Below are 18,211 nucleotides of genomic sequence, written 5' to 3'. Positions count from 1 at the left end.
CTTCTGACGAGTTTTGTTTTTTTTAACCAATAGTTTTTCTTACATTTTTATCAAATTAATTAATTTCTTAATTTAAAAAATTACTTCGAACCCCATATCACTGTCCATCGCTTTGAAGGATCAAATCGCTACCTTTCTCTGCGACTGCTACTACAACTGAGTTGGGTGTACCTGATACCGGAGCTGGAAACACACTTGCATCTACGACCCGTAATCCTCGAACACCGTTTACTCTGCATAAATAGATAAATAGATAATTCCCTATCGCAGACACGAAAAATGTTCGCAGACACACTTACCTTAGCTGATTGTCGATTACGGAATCAGCCCCGAGGCCAATCGCCGCCGTACCACCAGGATGGTGACCCGTCAGGGCGGATGCACGCAGGATACATTCCAAAAACCTGTCTGAAGGCTCTTGCGAATCATCTTCCGGGGGCCCAAAGTTCGAACAGCGCTTGATACGTGGCCAGTGCAAATACGCACCAATCTTTCGGAAAGCCTCCGTACGAACCGTCCTCGCTGCCAGTCGGATCGCCTCCATCATACAATCGATATCCTTACGGTCTTTAAGATAGTTCGGGTTGAAGAATGGCGCGCTGTATATCTGCTGATCGCGCAGAAATATCGAGCCGCGGCTGTGTGGTTGATGGCAGGTGCTTAGGAAAAGAAACCCTTCCTGGCTGGTATTTTGGTACGACGGAAAGAACGCTCGAAAGGTGTCCTGTTCCATGTTAGAGACGTGGCGCAACGCTTGTTCGTCCACGCTTCCCATGCCGAAAAGAATGATACCATGCGATCCACCACGTGGTCCACCGACACCAGCAACGGCCGTTGTTGACAGCATCCCCTGACCACGTTTTAGATACTGCACGATTGAGTCCAACGATAGGACCTTATCCAACGTCACGCTGGCCGTAATGTTGATACTCACAAACAGCGGCAAATTAAGATGATCGAAGTAGTTGGTTCCTACGCGGGGAGAATCGTGTACTAGCTCGATCCCGTGACGACGTAATTCTAGTTTGGGTCCAATTCCTGATAGTTTGAGGATTTGTGGTGTATGCAACGCGCCGGCACTGAGTATTACCTCTCGGTGAACCCTAATCGTTACGGAGGTTTGATCCGTTCCCATAACCTGCACCATGACCGCTTTCGCACGATTGGCTTCATCGAAAAGAATCTTGGCGACGGAGGTAGACGAAAGAATGGTTAGATTCGGTCGGTCGAATGCAGGCCGAAGATAGGCATGATAACTGCTCCATCGAATGCCGTTACGGATAGTGTACCGAGCTGGTCTGAAAATATAGTCCGTTCCAAGTTCCGCCGGGGCTTCTGTAAACACTTTCGCAAGGAGGGATTCCTGAGTGTCTACCTCGGTTACATGAAAGTGACTCGTTTTGAAGGGTTGGCCTTTTGTGTTGGAGGTTTTTCGCGGGCAAAAATTTATACTAGCACCTTTGTCGCTCTCGGCTAGTATTGAAGTATAATGTTCGTTCGTCTGGAAGGAACGCCATGTGGTCAGTAAGCCGTTCAAATATGTTCATTTGAAAAGGATCTTATGTACCTCGTACAATTCAGCCCCCGTGAAATCCGGGTTGCACGTCACTATGTCGTCATCGGCGCTTTCTTCGACCGCTGTTGGGTGATCCAGCTTATCTAGGTAAGGTTTCATCGCTTGCCAGTTCCACTCATGCGCACCCATACGCTCCCAACGCTTGAAATCCTCCGGTATGCCCGTGAAATGCAGCATGTAGTTAATTTGACCAGATCCACCCAATCCTTTACCGCGCGGTAGCAATTGTTGCTATGGATGAGCGTAAGTATATCGGACTTTTAGTGGCAACAGTTTGGTACAAATTTTAACAACTCACATTGTTTCCTAGGCCATGGGATGAGTATTTTTGAGGTGTAGTTCGTAAGGCCCAATCGTACTTCGTGCCCTGCATTGCAGTGCTAATTAGAGGAATGATAGAAGCCGCCCCAAAGGTATCACCAGCTTCCACGAGCAATACGGTCACGTTGGGATTACTAGATAATCGATTGGCCAACACACAACCCGCCGTACCTGCACCGACTAGTGGATAGAAAAAGCGTCGTGATATTCAAATCGGTTGGATGCGTATGCATTAGCCGTTTTCGTTTACCGATTATGTAATCAAACGATTTATCCTTTATGAGACGCGGATCCCGAATCTGGTTGGGAATATGTTCCATGCCCAACCAAATCCATAACAATAGCAAAATGACGCAACACACCACCGTCACCAAGAACGAGGCCAAAATCAGTTTTCGTAGGCAACCCATCGTTTCGAATGTTCACTTGATACTGGCCTGCCCTAGGGTAATATTTCCATTACGAAATGGGTGAGCAGCTCCAACACTGCTAGTGTTTCTTATTTGACCATACCAATCGATCACGCTTCAGCTGGAAAACAGAGTTAATCCTATTACGAAAAACGTGGTTCCCGGACTATTTATAACAGCTGTATCGACAAGGAGGAGCTTTTGTTTCAAGTCAGATACGAAACAGATTTATTGCTTCGATATTTTGACACGCATTTTACAACAAATGTTATTCCTTAAACTGTAATCCTTATCAAGCGAACAGACGAATCACACCCTAGGCCCTGAGCATTTCTTCATCCTCCAGGTGGGCCGATTCTTCGAGTTGCTTTTCGAGTTTCCGTGCGTCGACGTACTGGATCTCTTCCTCTTCCTCGGCATTTTCTACGTCCATCAGCAGGGCGGATGTTTGGGCTTCTTCCTTTGCCCTGCGCTCCTTCAGACCGATTGCAGGCGAGCGGATGAGTGAAATATTCTTCTGTACATCAACAATATCGCGGTGAATTTCGTGATCGCGAGCCTTTCGGAGACGTTCCATGACGAAGTGGCATTCGCGTCTGTGTTTGATTTCGTTGATCTTCTTCACCGCCTCGATCGTCTTGTTCCATAGCTCACGATCGTACTTAACCGGAACGTTACGTCGTTTTTCGAACTCGAAGCTCGGATCGACAGTCAATTCCTTGGCGTTCGTCTTGCGATACGCTTTGGTCCAGCGTAGTTTGCGCGGGTTCTTCTTTTTGTTGAAGGCACGCCGGCATTTGGATCGGCAAAATCGAAACACCTTCAATCGGGAGTTGATGGGAAAAGAAAGCAAAGGTTTAGTAACCATTCACGTGTTATACAACGAATCGCATCACAACGAATCAATGCACCAAGGGATCTGCCTACCTTGCAGTCATTTCTGACGAAAACCATCCCGTGTCCGGGATAGATCTTGCTGGAACAGAAGAAACACGTTTCGATACGCATTTTGGCGGCGTAATTGAGTACACTTTTGCAAGCGACAGTTTATCACTGCACTTTCGCTTGGCAAAGCTTTGTTTCAGGAAATTAGGACTCCAGGAACCCTGGACCTATCCTGACTGTAGCTCGAAAAAAGGTTTAATTTACTTTACTCTTAAAAATGTACTCATGGAACTACAAAACAAAAACCATGCGTTGGCTCGAGCGGCCTAACGTCAAATTTGTCACGCATATATTCTTGTGTTATTGTCAAATCTGCTGACGGTCAATTTATTTTGAATTTAATTTGCTAGAATAGTAAAGAATGTCCGCCCGATATTGATGTTTTAAATACAAATGTATATTCTAATGTTTAAAAATAAAAGCAGCAATCATTCTGTAGAATGAATATTGTTTATAATAAAGTAAAACAATCCCAGTATATTACGTTTCATGATTGAAAAAACGCTAAAAATTGACAGATGTTTAAGCGTTTCAAACTATAAAACTTCCCATAAATTTATAACATTTTCGTGTTTGTTTAATTTACCCGTTAAATCAAATATGAATAGATGTAATAAATCGTTTTACTAATAACATTTTTATACATTTATTACGTCTTTAAGTCTAGTAGTTTATAAATTAATAAAAATCAAATTCATATTTTTATGTGTTAATCAGTTAGCTTCAATCTGGGAAGCATCTCACCAAACAATTCTTGTAGTTAAAACCATCAGAGCATCGTTGAACATACGTAGAAAGTTGATTCCGATACTATAAGTCATTGCCACCTACTAAAAAGAGTAGTACATAATAAATTAAGGAAAAGATTGTGCGATAGAATGACTGGTGTTGAAAGTAATTCAAATATTTAATGAAAAGAATAAAACAAATCAGTTTGTATATGCCGCTTTGTGCAGGGTGTTAGCTTTCTCGCGCATCGATCGTTAACTAACTGTATCGAATAACCCACTGCTCGACCAAAGAACAAAGAAGTCTATATTCAAGCCGTGCGTGAATAAACGCTGAGTTGTGGGGATTTTGTCGAAGAAGAGCAAGACACAGGCGTTTAATAGATCGGTCATGGTACAGTGAAGCGTGATGCTAGATGCACATGCACGATCGTCGTGAGTCAGTGACGATCATCAGGAACTCGATTGGATGTGTTCTTTCGGATGCACTAGTCCCGCAGGAACACAAACCTGGTCGCATGCTGCAAAAAAGTGCAACTCTGTGAGACGGTGTAATTACTTATATAAGGAGAAAACGGTTCCCACACTCTGAGACGACAAGCGGGTTTTCTAGTTGTAGCATAATTGGTAAGATTCGACGATCGTTCGTTCGATCGATCAATCGATCGATATAAAATAGCTTAAATTGTGGGTTTATTGCCCTTAGGCCGTGAACTTGTCCTGTAGGAAGTGGTGTACGTGCGTTTAGTGCTTGTGTGGGTATAAGTGCTCGGAAAAACGCTACCGCTAACCATGCGTAGGCATGCGACGTCTCAAGTCAGGCGCATGCATGCGACCGACCGTTGCAGACAAATATATCCGGCCGATTCGCGGGTCGTTGTGGGGGGCACGAGCAGTGCAAGTGCATCTGGTGCAACCGTGCTCGTGCGCGCACTACGATGTGATCGGATAATGTGGCGGAAAATCCCGGAAACGTGCTTCGTTTTATTTAGCGAGTTGTACACGACCCTCATAATCATGCAACGGTTTGACTGCACGAACAATATTGATCGTGGCGTGAATTCAGAAGCAACATAAATTTCGGCCCAACAGAGCAGGAAACCAGAGCGAAGTGCAGTGAGAAAAATGGCAGACAGCTCAACAATTCATCTCAGTCGCCGGCAAGGGAAAGTGGGAAATGGTTTCGTGTGCCCGAAACCGTAATGATCTGTGGGGTTCTTTGTTATTGGTGCAAACGGCTGCGAATTCGCAACGCGGTTCACTGAGGACATAACCACTGGATCGCTCTCTCATCGCTGAATTTAAATGAAATTTTATTATGATATCGTTCAGAAGCGCGGTAATTAACTGCTGAACACTTTACCCGGTGGTTCGTCCCACAAAAGGTACTTAGCTTAATTATTGTGTGCGAAAGTTTGCCGATGAAATAGATTTTGCTAATTTTAGACCGGGAAGCGCTTAATGATCATGAATAGAAAACGGCAAGGGACCGCAAACGATGCTTACGAAGGTGCCACACTTTATTAAAGGTAATAGGGGTAAACATTTTGCCAGAAGAACCTTGCTATTTAGTTGCACTTGACCTATCTGCAGCGTCGACAACGACGACGTGTCTCTGCAATGAATAATTTACCAGAGTGCAGATGTCCAACAAAAGTTAAACACACGAGATTTTTCGGAATTAGGCGGAGTGTTTAAAGATGACAGCGGCATTGACAGCATCCTGGCTTTTTTACACCAAATTACCAAAGGTGTGCGTGAGGGTTTTCTTCTTTTATATTCAACATAACAGCGCGCTTAGGTTGCGACATGCACTATAGTGTGTTAGTCTTCCTACATGAGCTCCACGTGATACCGCTCGAACTGAGCGTCTCCTGTCAGATAACTGATGCTGGAAACTAGTTAAAACTTTTATGACTACAACAGTGGATGGGCAGGCCGCTAGCTGTTCATTTGCGACACTTGATAATGAGCCCAATTGTGCGCAATTTGTAATCCTTTCATTCGCTCTGAACGGTTTCCTTTTTTTTTCGCCGTAGAGGACAAAATTCCGCACTCGCAGCGCTGTGAGTGTGCCATTAAGTGAAAGTTCGTTGACTCTAATCTCCATTTTAGAACCGAAATAAGACATGAGTAGTGCGCGTTGGTTTAGTGCGTGTTTCGGGACAGTTTTCAAGCCTTCAAACATTTCGTATCCGAATTTTTCACAATCAACACATAAAGGATGCACCGTTCGCTTGCCGAGTACGCCTAATTGTGTGTCTGTTTAGGATTCACATCCTTCACCTGATGTGTGTGTTTTTCGTGTTACAGGCTCTATTGCAGTCCCAGTATGGCCAGCTCTAGCAGCAACGGCGCCAGAGAAGACTCTCAACGATCCTTGACCGCTTCTCACTCCTTTTCGCCGACCGTTACGCAAAGTTCCACGACAGCTTCCGGTGCGTTTCCACTGCTAATGGACTACTCCCAACCTTCCAGCGCTCGAACCTCCAATCTGGCTTCATCCGACGTCCCGACCTTTCCCGCAACCACATCCCCCCTTGCCACAAGCTCCCATGGGACGTCCCGCCGACACGTGCTGTCCCACATCGACGACATCTTCAAGTGCACGATCTGTTTCGGTAAGCTGGAAGAGCCTCATCTATGTCCGCGCTGCTCGAAGCTGTACTGTTACGACTGCATCGGGGAGTGGCTCGATTCGGGCAGCAGTCAGAGCTGCCCAAACTGCAAAATTACCCTCCAGCTGGATCAGCTCGTGAAAGTGCGGTGGTTCGACGACATTCAGAAGCTGCAGCACAACCTGCGCAGTCCGGAGTTGCCGCCTCGGGCGGACGATTCGCTCGAGTCCTCGGAGGAGGATCGAGATGGCGGGATAGGAGTGGATGAGCAGTGTCCCCGGCACGGTAAGACGCTCAACTTCTACTGCTCCACGTGCAAGCAGTGCATCTGCGAGGTATGCGCCACGGACAACACCGAAGGGCGCCACCGGGATCACACGTTTAAGGCGCTGCAGGTGACGTACGAACAGCACGTCGAGTTGCTGGAGGCCGAACTGGAGAAGGTAGAGCACTATCGGGACAAGGTGGCGACGTTGGTGAGCAAGATCGAGCGGAATGCCGAGCTAATTGGACGCGTGAAGGTTGTGAAGCACGCCGAGCTGGAGGCGATCATGGTGTCTGCGCTGAAGAGCCTCGATCGGCAGGAGCAGGACATGCTGTCGAAGGTGCGCACCCATCGGTACTCGCTGGTGCACGACCTGGAGCAGATCGATGCGAAGCTGCAGGAGATGCGCTGTGACATGGCCGTTTGCACCAAGCCGCAGCTGATCGAGATGAAATCGAAGATCTTCAGCGCATGCAACGCGATCCGAATGAGCCCGATAAAGGACTTCAAGCAGATCCGTGTACCGGCGAGTCTGAAGATGTGAGTGAGATGAGTGAGTTGCCTTTGTGCATCAGGACGCTAATATTTTCCACCCGTCATTGCGTATTTTCCAGCGAAATACCGAACCTCTTCGAGACGGGCATCTTTGTGGTGCAGAACTTTTCCACCTTCGACGACAACAAGGTGGTGTACTCGAACGAGTTCTCCGATTGTCTGGGGCGTACCTGGCGCATTATGGCGTGGTGCGTAATATCGGAAGATCATTTCGGGATCTACCTCGAACTGGTGAACGGGAAACCGTGCTGGATGGAGTGCACGTTCCAGCTGATACACGTCGATCCGGAGAAGACGATCAGCAAAACGATTCGCCAGTACTTTGACCGCACGCCACAAAAGGGCTGGGGTTTGCGAGACTTTGTGACGCTTCGGACGATCCTAAGCGAGAACTACCTCCGGGATGACGATTCGCTCGAGTTGCTGTACAACATACGGCCCTGTGCCTCTGCCGATTCGTAGTTTCCCTCGAAAGGGAGCACCTAGACGAGAGCCAGTGGCCTGGAGGTTAATTTAGAGGGTGGAAATTGTACTTTAAATATGTTTGTAAAATTCAAAGCACGTTCCAATGCTCATAAAGGATATGTTTTGAGGCATGTTGAGCACTTTTTTTAATTCGATTACACCTAAAAAATGGGAAATAAGACTGTACCGATGTTAGCAAAGGAATGTTGAATTGCATACAGGAAAATTGATACGTTAGTGAGATTAAATTCGAATAAAATAATCAAAAGCAGCGTTGTACGGGAATCGCTGGAGCCTGCTGCTGTGGGAGTGCGATGGAGCAATAGCGGGCAAAGAGAAGGTCTAGGGAAAATATATTTATTGTTATGACGCCTCACTGGCCGACAGATAACCTGCCTGACACCAATAACAGGGCTGCGCGCTGGCAGTAAGAAAAAGTAAAAGTGCCACTCGGTAGAAACGGTTGCTGTACGCAAAAAACAGCTATTTAGGGTTGCGCTTATGAATCTGGTGAATCGTTTCCCGTCCGGATTTTCCTCCCGAGCCGTTGCAAGCGTCTCCCGGTGAAGCGGCCACTCGATTCGATAAGCATCCCCCCGGCATTACGCCGTCACCTGGCGGAAAGGAAGACGCGGATGATCACATACGCAACCGCAGGCGATCCACACCGACAACCTGTTCTGCCCGGTGCCGTTCCGTCCGGTGAAGGTTGCGCCGAAGACGCTTCGATTAGCCGCGCTCGTGAAAGGAGCCGGGTTGGATTTATGTTGGCCTTCCAGCCGGCTTGGAAGCCACTCGTGGGAGGGTCGACAAAAAACGGCCCCCGTGAACTCCGGGAAGGCATAGGACCGCGTGGGTGAAATGCGGTTACTCCGTGTGCGCGAAGAACGCGGAAGTTTATGCGCGACCCGGGGTTCCTGGATTTGATTGGCCGGACGATGCGGCGAATGGCGACACCTAAATGGATTGTCCATCGAGGTGACGAGGGAATGCAGATGTTCGTAAATGAGTTTTGTCATGTTTGCACAAGGGCCGGGAATCAATGCACCGTGATAGGCCTTTCTCTCCCATATAGGGGTAACATAGCTCGACCCGAAGCCTGAACGTGTTATTGCGATGGGGTTTTTGTTTGTTTGTTGAGAGAGAACCAATAGTGGGTGTTAGACCACACCACATTCCCCGAGCAGCAATGATATGATTATGTAATCGTAATGTAGGAACTAATAAAACGTAGGAATAAATGATCGAGAAGGAAAAAAGCGCTAGTGACATAATTTCCACGGGTGCGCGCCTGAGCGGGAATCCCTAGGGATCCTCGAGCACGTTCACCATCCGGTAGAGCTATCCAGCAAGGCCACTGGATGGCCGTTTCGACGGTGTTTGATTGATAGAAGCTGCTCGGTTTATCTTGTGTGGCTTTGCCTGCAAACTGACCTATCCGAAAATGGACCCGGGTCCGGTGAGCGGACAGGAGATGTGTAATAAAATTAACGATCCCCCACACGACGCCGACCGGTGGGATAGTGGGGCTCGTTTTCAGCTGCTATTTCGTTGCCATTCACTTTCTGGCTGAAATAAAACTGTCGTACCCGTCATTGTCGATCGTGGCTTTACCTTGCGTTTGCGTTTCGAGGAAAACGCTACGCCAAAAAGGTAAAACAAACCGAAGCAAAACAACGAACAGACTCACAAAAAAAATACGTACAAAACGCAACATTTCGCTGGGACGCATCACAAAATGAAAGGGAAACCCCGTTTCATTTAGCAACGCCGGTGATTAGTGATTAAGCGACTAGGATGAGAGGTTTTCGGTTAACAGCCACTGCCAGATTGGTGTAGTTTGGGGGCCGCTTTTACGATGGAATTCAATAAAGAAACTATTCTTCTTGTTCCACTTTGCGAGTGGTCTTGAGACGCGGTGAGATAGCCTTTTCATCGTAGGAACTTGAGAGTTTTCCTGTTTCCTCCGAAACGACTCCATATTCGGCGCATATGTGATTGGAAAGAAGATTTGACGAGAGAGCAAAAAAAAACCAACAAAAAAGATCTACGTTGAACGGTTTGATCCTCCCAGTTACCTTCGGAAGCGACGAAGTTCGTGCCTTGCAACGCATTGATGTCTTTTGTTTACGCTTTTTCACGCTGTTCGTCTGCGCGCTCGAAAAAAGCCACACGTTCATGCTCTTTTCGCGCGCGTTTCGTTCGTCGGTTTTTGGCGGCCTGCGTGCCGGTCTGGTTGCCGGAGGAAAAAACGGCTAAAAAAAGGAATCGAAGTTATTCCGCAAAAAAAGAAAACCATTAAAACCGCTTAGGCACAAAAGCGCCAATGGGCTGCGGTTTAGTTGGGCAAACCTTGAACTGGCATGCCATCATGAAGGATACGAATCGTATACCCTGTCGTGTCTATCTGTCTCATCCGCTTTTCCAGCAGCTCGCTGGCCGATGAAAAAGCACCCCAAAAAGGCACTCGAACGCAAATTAATTAGATGATCGTCTGTGTGTGTTTTTTTGCTGTTTCTGCTAACCCAACGCGGCTGCTACGGTTTTTGGGTATAAAGGTGACGGGTTCGATTAAGGACCGATTGCGTAATGCTCGTGCCGCACGCTAATACGCGCCCGCAAACGCAAACTGCACAATTGTGCATCGTTAAGCGGCTGGTGTCTATCATTTTGCGTCCATCAGCCCGTTCGCCTTGCTGCCCTAGCGACCCAGTGCCGGAGATCTGCCTGTTGGAGGTTTGAAGCATCTCTGGGTCGATTAACCCTTCAGTGCGTGACCTCAAATGAATTTTCCATCATCATGAGACTTCAACACGTCGTAATGGAGTGCAATTTTACGAACGTCTGCTAATACTCAAACAAACCATACTCATACCAAACATTCGAAAAATTATTCGCTGTCCAAACAAACCACTCACTGAGTCACCCCACCGAAGGGTTAACGCCATGTGATCCTCAATTATCTCCATATTGCGGTGAATTTTAATCTCCGTATCGCTCTCAATTATTTCACTTTCATTGTTCCGCATTTTCCTTTGCTTTCGCGAATGTTTACCATCCGATCGAATGGATTTTTTTGTTTTTAGATTTCCCTTCGTCGCCTTTGTCTCGACGGTTCGTTGTTTTCGCAAGGCATGAATAAAATGGTTTTCTCACCTTTTGACACATCTTTTTCTCCCGCTAGAAGTCGGCAGAGATTAAGATCGCTCAGCTTCATCTTCTTTTTCCACCATTCCACCAGCCCCGGTATTTTCCACACCCCCGTCAGGTGCTAGAAGTGATATAATTCATCTTTAGTGACGCTGGGCTTGTACACAGTTTTATTTAGCTCGTGCTCTTGATTGCTAGCACGGCTCTAAATCTACCATTGTCAGCCTAGTATTGCGCTCGTTCGCTGTGATTCCCTTCCTTTTAACGCCCCTGGAACGCCTATTTTTCCGCCCCGTCGGTTTAGCTCGTCGTAGCGTTCGTTTTCTTTTTCCGCCCCAGGCTGGAAAACTGCACCGTGCAAAGCAACTGCCATGGAGCAAGCACACACCAAATAAAACGGCATAAAGCGAGGGTGAAAAAACGGCATAAAACCAGCAACGAATTGAAATAATTACCATCGCTCCACGAGTGCGGTGATGACGCGAACCAAACCGGCCAGAGGTGAACTTCTGCCCGAGCAAATCGAGCGAGCCATGAGATGGAATAAAAAGCGATTTGTCTTACGGAACTGCGCCACGATCGTGGTGCATTCTTCGTCGAGTTGCAGGGGTTGCTGGGGTTGATCTGGCTTTTTGTTTTTTCGGTATTGTACCCCCGCTCTCCCCCTTCCCCCCAGCTTCAACCCCACCAACGCGACTGCACGCCGTGGAAATGCGAGTGGAAATCGTGAAGCATAAAATGACACCGCCCATTCTGGCTTGCGGGCGATGAAATTGAGTGAAATAAAAAAGAAAAAAAAAACCCCACCAAACGGGGGGAGGACCGTGTGCACGTGGTGTGCAATAGAGCGGGTGGAAAAGATGTTTGTCGATGGCAGAAATAGACGAGCCTCGCCTCGCGTGACGTAACGCCAATTGTTAATGAATGATAGTGTGATATAATTCGGCTGCAACCGAAGCCTGGCGCTGCGAGGATCAGCCGCTGTTTTAGAGCAGTGAAATTCGCTCGCTGACCGGGCGGTTTGCCAAAAGCCAGATCATTAAGATGGCGATTGGGAGGAAGTCCCGAGCCGATGCATTATTCATGACCCAAATTATACAGGCCGTTTCGGCTCGATGATGAGCAAAGCCGGGAGCTAGCAGCAGTAGAGCCCTTCTCGGGCGATGATTGCATTAGAAAAGATGTACTTTAAAACGGAGCTCGATAATTGCGTGAGATATTGTGGCCAGCACTTGACGGTGACGGTTCGTTGTTTGATTTATTCTCCGATGCGATTGGTTTGTGGCCGTTTGGGCCGTGGTTCTTCTGGCTCGGTTCGGTTGCCCAACCTGGGCTCACCCGTTCACAGCAATTAGACGAGAGATGGACACGATTTCCGAGCAAATGAGGCCTTCCTGGTAACCATAAACCGGTAACGCTGGCTGCCCCGTGGATGAAAGTGCATTGTAGTTATCCAATGGGCGCTTAAATACAGTCTGCTTCGCTGAAGAGCGCCCTGATGGGATGGATGGAAGCTTCCAAATGAGTCTGAGTCGTGCCACAACTGATCATTGGCTTATAAATCCCACCATAAATTAAATGCGCTTCATGCAGCTGGGAGCTGTCGGAATTACGCTCCAAAGAAGACGATTTGTTAGAAATAAACAAATCAACGAACGAAGCTGCCTTCACCGGGTCGACCTTGCGGAAAAGTCCAAACACGCAGAAGAAAGCTTCCGAACGAACACCAAAGCCCCAAGGCCCGCGGGAGGCACGAGAATAATCCGCATAATAAAGTGATATTACTATTAAACCGAGGGTGCTCTGTGGCGGCGAAAGAGCCTTCTACCCATCTACGGCCACGCTAAGGTCGTTAATCCACGCAAGCTCTCCGCGCCGGTGTCGGCGTCAGGCAGCATCTTCGAAATGTGCTGTAATTGATTGACGAGGTGAACGTAACACGCGCGACTTCCGAAAACCCGCCTCGCAAACACACAAGAGCCTTTCTTTCTTCTGCCGTGCGGGCTCAGGTGGCTCAGGTGGCCCTCCAACAGCGGTTTCCTAGTGTCCGGCAGAGCGGCTAGAAGTATGCCTCAGCCAGGTGGCTGCGAAGGAAACTTCATTCCACCGATCGGCTCATTAGTAGACCTCATTCATGTGCGCTCAATTGCCGTCGCCGCAATTATGCAACGCGCGCAGGAACCTCCGCCGGATCGGGCGCCTTTTCCGAAAAGGAAAACCGACTCACCGCGCGTGCGGATCGCGACTTCCACTTCCTGCCCTGGTGCGGGTTTGGTGCAAACAAACAAAACACATGTGGAAGAAGAAGAGCGCAAATGAAAATGGAGAAACAAAAAAGACGAACGATCGGTAGCATCCGCCAGTTTCCTTGGAGCCATCGCCATGTGGCCGTCCTTTTGCGCATCGACCTTGAAAGCTCGCGTGCATCTTCGCAGGTTGGCTTGGGGCAAATAAGTTGAATTTAATTTGCCTACACATTCTTTCCCTTCCTTCTCCTTCTTTCTCTTCATAGGGGGGGGGGGGGATGGCTTCTTCCATCCTTCTTAGCCTCCTGCATCTCCATAGCAAGCACAAGTGCACGTGCACTTGTCGGCGCGTAAACCGGCCCCAAGGTCCCCCAAATGGCACCGAAATGGTTCGCCTCTAATGTGGGCAGCTTTTTGTAGCCCTCGAGCTACATTTCCTCCGTTTCGTGCCCACGTGGTGGACATTTTTCAACCCCCAGGCTCACGACACTCCCCACAAGCACGCCAAGTGGACAAAGAGGTCCGTGCCCTCGAGCGGTTGATGGATCTATTTATGACACCGGGTTGTGGAGTGGACTGCTACCAGGCTTGTGGCACTCGAGCGTACCGGTCCGAGAGGTTCGCTTTTGGCCATCGGGAGGGCCCCGCTTGAGAGCCATAGTATCCTAACACCTTTCCGAACGTTCGGTGGCGGGAAATAGAGGGTTCGACACGCTCAAAATGGTAACACCGATGCTCGAGTGATGTCGTGATCGCTGTTGGGTCGATTCTAAGCACCCGGGAGGTTGCTCGAACTCCACTGGCCACGGATGGCTCGCAAGTGAAGGGAACTGAAGAGTGCAGGGAGCACACACACACACGCGCACGCACAAAAAAAAAAGAAACAACAAACCACAGCCGACCACGAACCGTGTGGCGACGAGTATGTAATTATGCAAGGTCAAACGGTTAAGACTCTCGCTTTCAAACGGCACGCTGTTTGACCTGACTGGCGTGTTCGGTCTGGCTTGAGGCTTGAGATTGATGGAACAAAGTGATGATTTGCGTAGCGGATCAGGTCCGCCAAATTCGGGGTCCGCTTAACTTGGGGGGTTTTTTTTTCTCCTTGGTTTGCTTTGGGGGCGCGTAAAAAGGGTTCAAAAATCGGTTCAGTGGGCGAAATGGCAGTTTCCACCCAATGGCCCACAGCACTCCAGCCTGTTGATCGGGAAATGCCGCCCTGGGGGATGCGTCTTAAGAGACGTTATGTAAATTCTCCACCGCAGGGTAATTCAGACCGTGGCGAATGCAAAACCCTCAGAGCTAGCCCTTCGAGTAAGCCCACGGTGCTGGCACCCGAGGTTGGCGTACAAATCGATTCATTCTGCTTCTTGCTAGCGAGATTGAGGGCTTCTTTTTTTGCTGCTCTCACCCAAGCGGAATCAGACACGGGTTTCTCACATATCGCGCGCCCCGGCCAATTTCGTGGTCTTTGTTTCCCCGTCCTGAAACCGGGCCCTTTTCTGTCCCATCCCGTCCTGGTGCTTGGGCAATTGCAAATGGATGGAAGATTTGATTGAATTGTTCCACCGCGTGGCCGAGCGAGTGGTGCGAGTGAATCCAAATGGGGTGAAACCTTTTTCCAGCGCCATCTCGAAGCTGACATGGAAGAGCGTTATTTAACCTGCGCGGACCGATTACCCATCGTCTTAAGGGCTCCCCGAGAGGGAGTCCATTTCGCGCACGAAAGTGGACGATCTTCCACGCTGTCTGCCCGCCGACGGACGATTCGATCTGGCATAAATGGCATCAGAACGCAAGACAAATAGTCCGGGGCCAGTTGCGAGGCTCTTTTTTCCCTCGCGTGTACAGTCGTATAAATCTCGTGCTCGGTTGCGGGAAAAACTGTACGTAATGCGCACCGCTTCCTGGCCGGGCCATGCAAGGCGATAAGTGCTCTTGAAGGGTGACCTTTAACGGTGGATCGCTCGTTTGCATAATGGAGGAAGCAACGCTAGGACGAAGGCGAGATCCGAATGGAGGAAAATGCAATATTGCAACCGCGGTTTCGACTGATGATGGTACCACAATAGAACGGATGGCATGGGAAATCGGACACTAAGCGAGATGGGCCGGAGAAAACTGGCTAAAACATTGATCCAGATTGTAAAGGTCGAGCAGGAAGGAAGGCTGGTTCGTTTTGAAGCATTAGATTCATCATGTACTTGAAAGTGAAAGTGTTTCTATCACGTGATACGCGCATCTTCCTTCGATGATGAGCCATCAAATTCGTTATGCAAATCCTCTCGACGAACGAGAAACTTCCATTGACCTTGATTGCGCCAATCTTCGATCGTTGGGGATCCTTACACAAAATAGGTCGACGAACGGCGAGAAAAAGAAAAGAACGAGCTATCGAGCATTGGAATGTGATCAATCAAGCGCTTGTCGCGTAATGTCAACATGATTAGCCGAACCGGTCGTATAAACGCACGAGCATTTAGTACACTCGCGGATCTCGTGTTTTACTCAGCGCAAAAAGCAAAGGAAAAAATAAACAACCTAGTACAACAAGCACACATTAGTTTCATCGCCATTTCGTAACGCGCAACGGCCGTGCGCATCGTTTTCCGCGCTTTTGCCCAACTGCCCCGGCTATGCAAAGTCGGCGCTCAGCTCGATGGCAGTTTTCATAACGCACATTCTCTCCCCCTAGCAGCACCTACTGCCACGTGGTGGGGAGGCTTTCCCGCCAGTTGCATCGGTTGACGGAAGAGGCTCGAACGAAGGGGAAGCCTTTCACTGCAACCGTCGCGAAACCGTCCATCGAAGAATCTGCGCGCGTTCCCAGCGAGAATTCCCCAGCGAACTGGCGATGGGTCAGAGAAAGTGAAGAAGTATCAACCCCTATGTTCCCTATCGCCGCGGGTCGTCACAGGCTACTGTTACACTGGGTAGCCTTCGGAGTTTGACAGCCTTGCGTTATCGCATCTGTCGGTGGCGATTAGCAAAACGATCGACTGCGATCTTTCTCGGCAACTCGATCGCTCAAGTCGGCGCCTTCTTCTGATGGTGGTGGAGGTGGTGGTTCTCGGGTGTTGCAGATGTCAAGTCGAGCTCTGGAAGGAGAAGGATGACTCCCGCTGGTTTCCCGCGGTTCGTGTGCCGGAGAAGGGCCTCGGATTTATGCTGGTGTGCGATCGTGCCGTTTGGATGCGCCACCGTGTGAACGGAGCTTCGAAGCTCATCTTCGCTTCGGTTGTGGTGTGCGTGCGCGGTTTCGGGTGTGTGTGTGTGTGTGGGGGGATGGTCCCACTCTCGGGGGCTCATCGGGCTTCGGATGCTGCCCAGGGTACTCTCGAGCGTGGAGGCCGGCAGTTGCGCTGGTATAAATAATCATTGCACCGCAAGATCCAGCAACAGTTTCAAATTGTGCATTGTTTCAGCAACATTAGCAGTAGCAGCGGTTCGGTGGTATCGTGTCCCGTGTTTCACTGTGCTTCTTTAGCTAACTCACGATGAAGGTGTTTGTAGTGTTAAGTGTGGTACTGGCGTACGCTGCCGCACGTCCGGAAGCAGGCTTCTCGTCCTACTCGTCGGCTCCATCCTTCACCTCGATCGGGGACTTTGGTGGTCCTTACGCAGGTCCGTAAAATGCACCGTTTGGATGGTTTTTCTGTAGTTCCATTCTTGATCTGGTGATCCAATAACGCAACGTTATAGACGAGAACAGCTCTTATTTAGTCCTTCAAGATCAAGATCCTTGCTGTTGATCTATGTCAGAACTCGCTGCCATGGATTCGGATACTGATGAGCAATTCTTTCTTGCTATTTCGTCCCTTTATCGCATACAGGTAGCAGCTCGAGTGCCAGCGCTGGCTACAACTACAACCCCGCGCCACAGATCGTCCAGAAGCACATCTACGTCCATGTGCCACCCCCAGAGAAAGAGGAAGTGTCCTATCCCCGTGTAAGCCCAGTCGCACCGGCCCAGAAGCACTACAAGATCATCTTCATCAAGGCACCGAGCCCACCGGCCCCGAAGGCTCCGATCATCCCAGTACAGCCTCAGAACGAGGAGAAGACCCTGGTTTACGTGCTGCACAAGAAGCCCGAAGAGCCGGAGGAGATCGTCATCCCGACGCCACCACCGACCAAGCCAAGCAAGCCGGAGGTGTACTTCATCAAGTACAAGACCCAGAAGGAGAAGGCTTCTCAGCCGAAGCCCGAATACGGACCGCCTGGCCAGTCTGGCCCGTACTAAGCCGTCCAGGAGCGGGACACGCGGGCCATCGCCATTCCGGCACCAGGCCAGTACATCCGCGCACTTCATCCCCTGCACCACATCACACCGACGCACTCGACGACGCAACACATCACCCAGGACTTACGAGATTAGCTGATCGTAGGCGCGAACGTCTCGATCGGAAGCTGACCATTATCCTTTCTCCATTGTGCCGTACTCCCGAGGGGTGGATGGACACACCGGGGGTGGCTGGTGGTTGGCGCCTGTATATAGACTACGTCATACATTATTCTGCGACATGTATTGCTTTCTTTTATCCAACTTTTTCACCCACACTGATAACATTTACACGAAAAGAAGACAAAAAAAAGCGAACGATCGAAGGATCGAAGTAGGCCAACACAGGCGGTTAGAAGGAGTAGTAACGGTTTCGAGCGAGCTGGCAAATCATGACAGAAAGGAACGAGCGAGAGAGAAAGCCATAGTCGTTACCATTTTGTTATTTATTACTGTAAGGATATCGCATACGCTGAGTGTGTATTTCCACTGCCTTCGCCCGGTACCGGAAACGGTTTCGGCGCCGAAGCGTGGCACACGCTTCAAGTAGAATAAAAAAAACAACGGTGACAAATTTTTTATTTAAACAAAAGCAGCCCCTCTTTTCACTCGCGACAAAATGGCGAAAGTTGCAATGGCGGAAGTGCAAG

The 18,211-nt window shown here is 49.1% G+C and overlaps 4 protein-coding genes across 4 annotated transcripts; 2 read left to right on the top strand and 2 right to left on the bottom strand.

Moving 5' to 3' along the window:
- Positions 1–11: 11 nt before the first annotated feature.
- Positions 12–2,307, bottom strand: LOC128731810 (neither inactivation nor afterpotential protein G). The gene is made up of 5 exons (XM_053824952.1): positions 2,148–2,307; positions 1,875–2,077; positions 1,568–1,807; positions 300–1,501; positions 12–233 (listed from the first exon to the last, which is right to left on the bottom strand). The coding sequence occupies exons 1-5, from the start codon at positions 2,305–2,307 to the stop codon at positions 98–100; spliced, it is 1,941 nt and encodes a 646-aa protein (XP_053680927.1). The 3' UTR covers positions 12–97.
- A 237-nt stretch (positions 2,308–2,544) lies between these two features.
- Positions 2,545–3,467, bottom strand: LOC128730894 (probable ribosome biogenesis protein RLP24). Its single transcript, XM_053823981.1, has 2 exons — positions 3,235–3,467; positions 2,545–3,127 (listed from the first exon to the last, which is right to left on the bottom strand). The coding sequence occupies exons 1-2, from the start codon at positions 3,313–3,315 to the stop codon at positions 2,624–2,626; spliced, it is 585 nt and encodes a 194-aa protein (XP_053679956.1). The 5' UTR covers positions 3,316–3,467; the 3' UTR covers positions 2,545–2,623.
- Positions 3,468–6,312: 2,845 nt separating this feature from the next.
- LOC128720948 (E3 ubiquitin-protein ligase TRIM37-like) lies at positions 6,313–7,906 on the top strand. Its single transcript, XM_053814650.1, has 2 exons — positions 6,313–7,403; positions 7,478–7,906. Exons 1-2 carry the CDS (start codon positions 6,313–6,315, stop codon positions 7,878–7,880), a joined length of 1,494 nt encoding a protein of 497 aa, XP_053670625.1. The 3' UTR covers positions 7,881–7,906.
- Positions 7,907–16,776: 8,870 nt separating this feature from the next.
- Positions 16,777–17,522, top strand: LOC128731172 (CD2-associated protein-like). The gene is made up of 2 exons (XM_053824274.1): positions 16,777–16,903; positions 17,113–17,522. The coding sequence occupies exons 1-2, from the start codon at positions 16,777–16,779 to the stop codon at positions 17,520–17,522; spliced, it is 537 nt and encodes a 178-aa protein (XP_053680249.1).
- The last annotated feature ends 689 nt before the right edge of the window (positions 17,523–18,211 follow it).

This window comes from Anopheles nili, chromosome 2, assembly GCF_943737925.1.
Source record: "Anopheles nili chromosome 2, idAnoNiliSN_F5_01, whole genome shotgun sequence".
In the NCBI taxonomy this organism is placed as follows: domain Eukaryota; kingdom Metazoa; phylum Arthropoda; class Insecta; order Diptera; family Culicidae; genus Anopheles; species Anopheles nili.
This window is presented reverse-complemented; position numbering and strand designations above follow the sequence as displayed.

What these genes read in the sequence shown, in the direction of transcription:
- LOC128731172 (XM_053824274.1), top strand. Translation starts at nt 16,777, where the DNA reads ATGAAGGTGTTTGTAGTGTTAAGTGTGGTACTGGCGTACGCTGCCGCA. An exon ending in CTTTGGTGGTCCTTACGCAG is followed by an intron (nt 16,904 to 17,112) that starts GTCCGTAAAATG and finishes TATCGCATACAG; the next exon opens with GTAGCAGCTCGAGTGCCAGC.
- LOC128731810 (XM_053824952.1), bottom strand. Translation starts at nt 2,307, where the DNA reads ATGGGTTGCCTACGAAAACTGATTTTGGCCTCGTTCTTGGTGACGGTG. An exon ending in CCCATGGCCTAGGAAACAAT is followed by an intron (nt 1,808 to 1,874) that starts GTGAGTTGTTAA and finishes GCTCATCCATAG; the next exon opens with CAACAATTGCTACCGCGCGG. An exon ending in GTAATCGACAATCAGCTAAG is followed by an intron (nt 234 to 299) that starts GTAAGTGTGTCT and finishes CTATTTATGCAG; the next exon opens with AGTAAACGGTGTTCGAGGAT.
- LOC128720948 (XM_053814650.1), top strand. Translation starts at nt 6,313, where the DNA reads ATGGCCAGCTCTAGCAGCAACGGCGCCAGAGAAGACTCTCAACGATCC. An exon ending in GTACCGGCGAGTCTGAAGAT is followed by an intron (nt 7,404 to 7,477) that starts GTGAGTGAGATG and finishes CGTATTTTCCAG; the next exon opens with CGAAATACCGAACCTCTTCG.
- LOC128730894 (XM_053823981.1), bottom strand. Translation starts at nt 3,315, where the DNA reads ATGCGTATCGAAACGTGTTTCTTCTGTTCCAGCAAGATCTATCCCGGA. An exon ending in TCGTCAGAAATGACTGCAAG is followed by an intron (nt 3,128 to 3,234) that starts GTAGGCAGATCC and finishes TCCCGATTGAAG; the next exon opens with GTGTTTCGATTTTGCCGATC.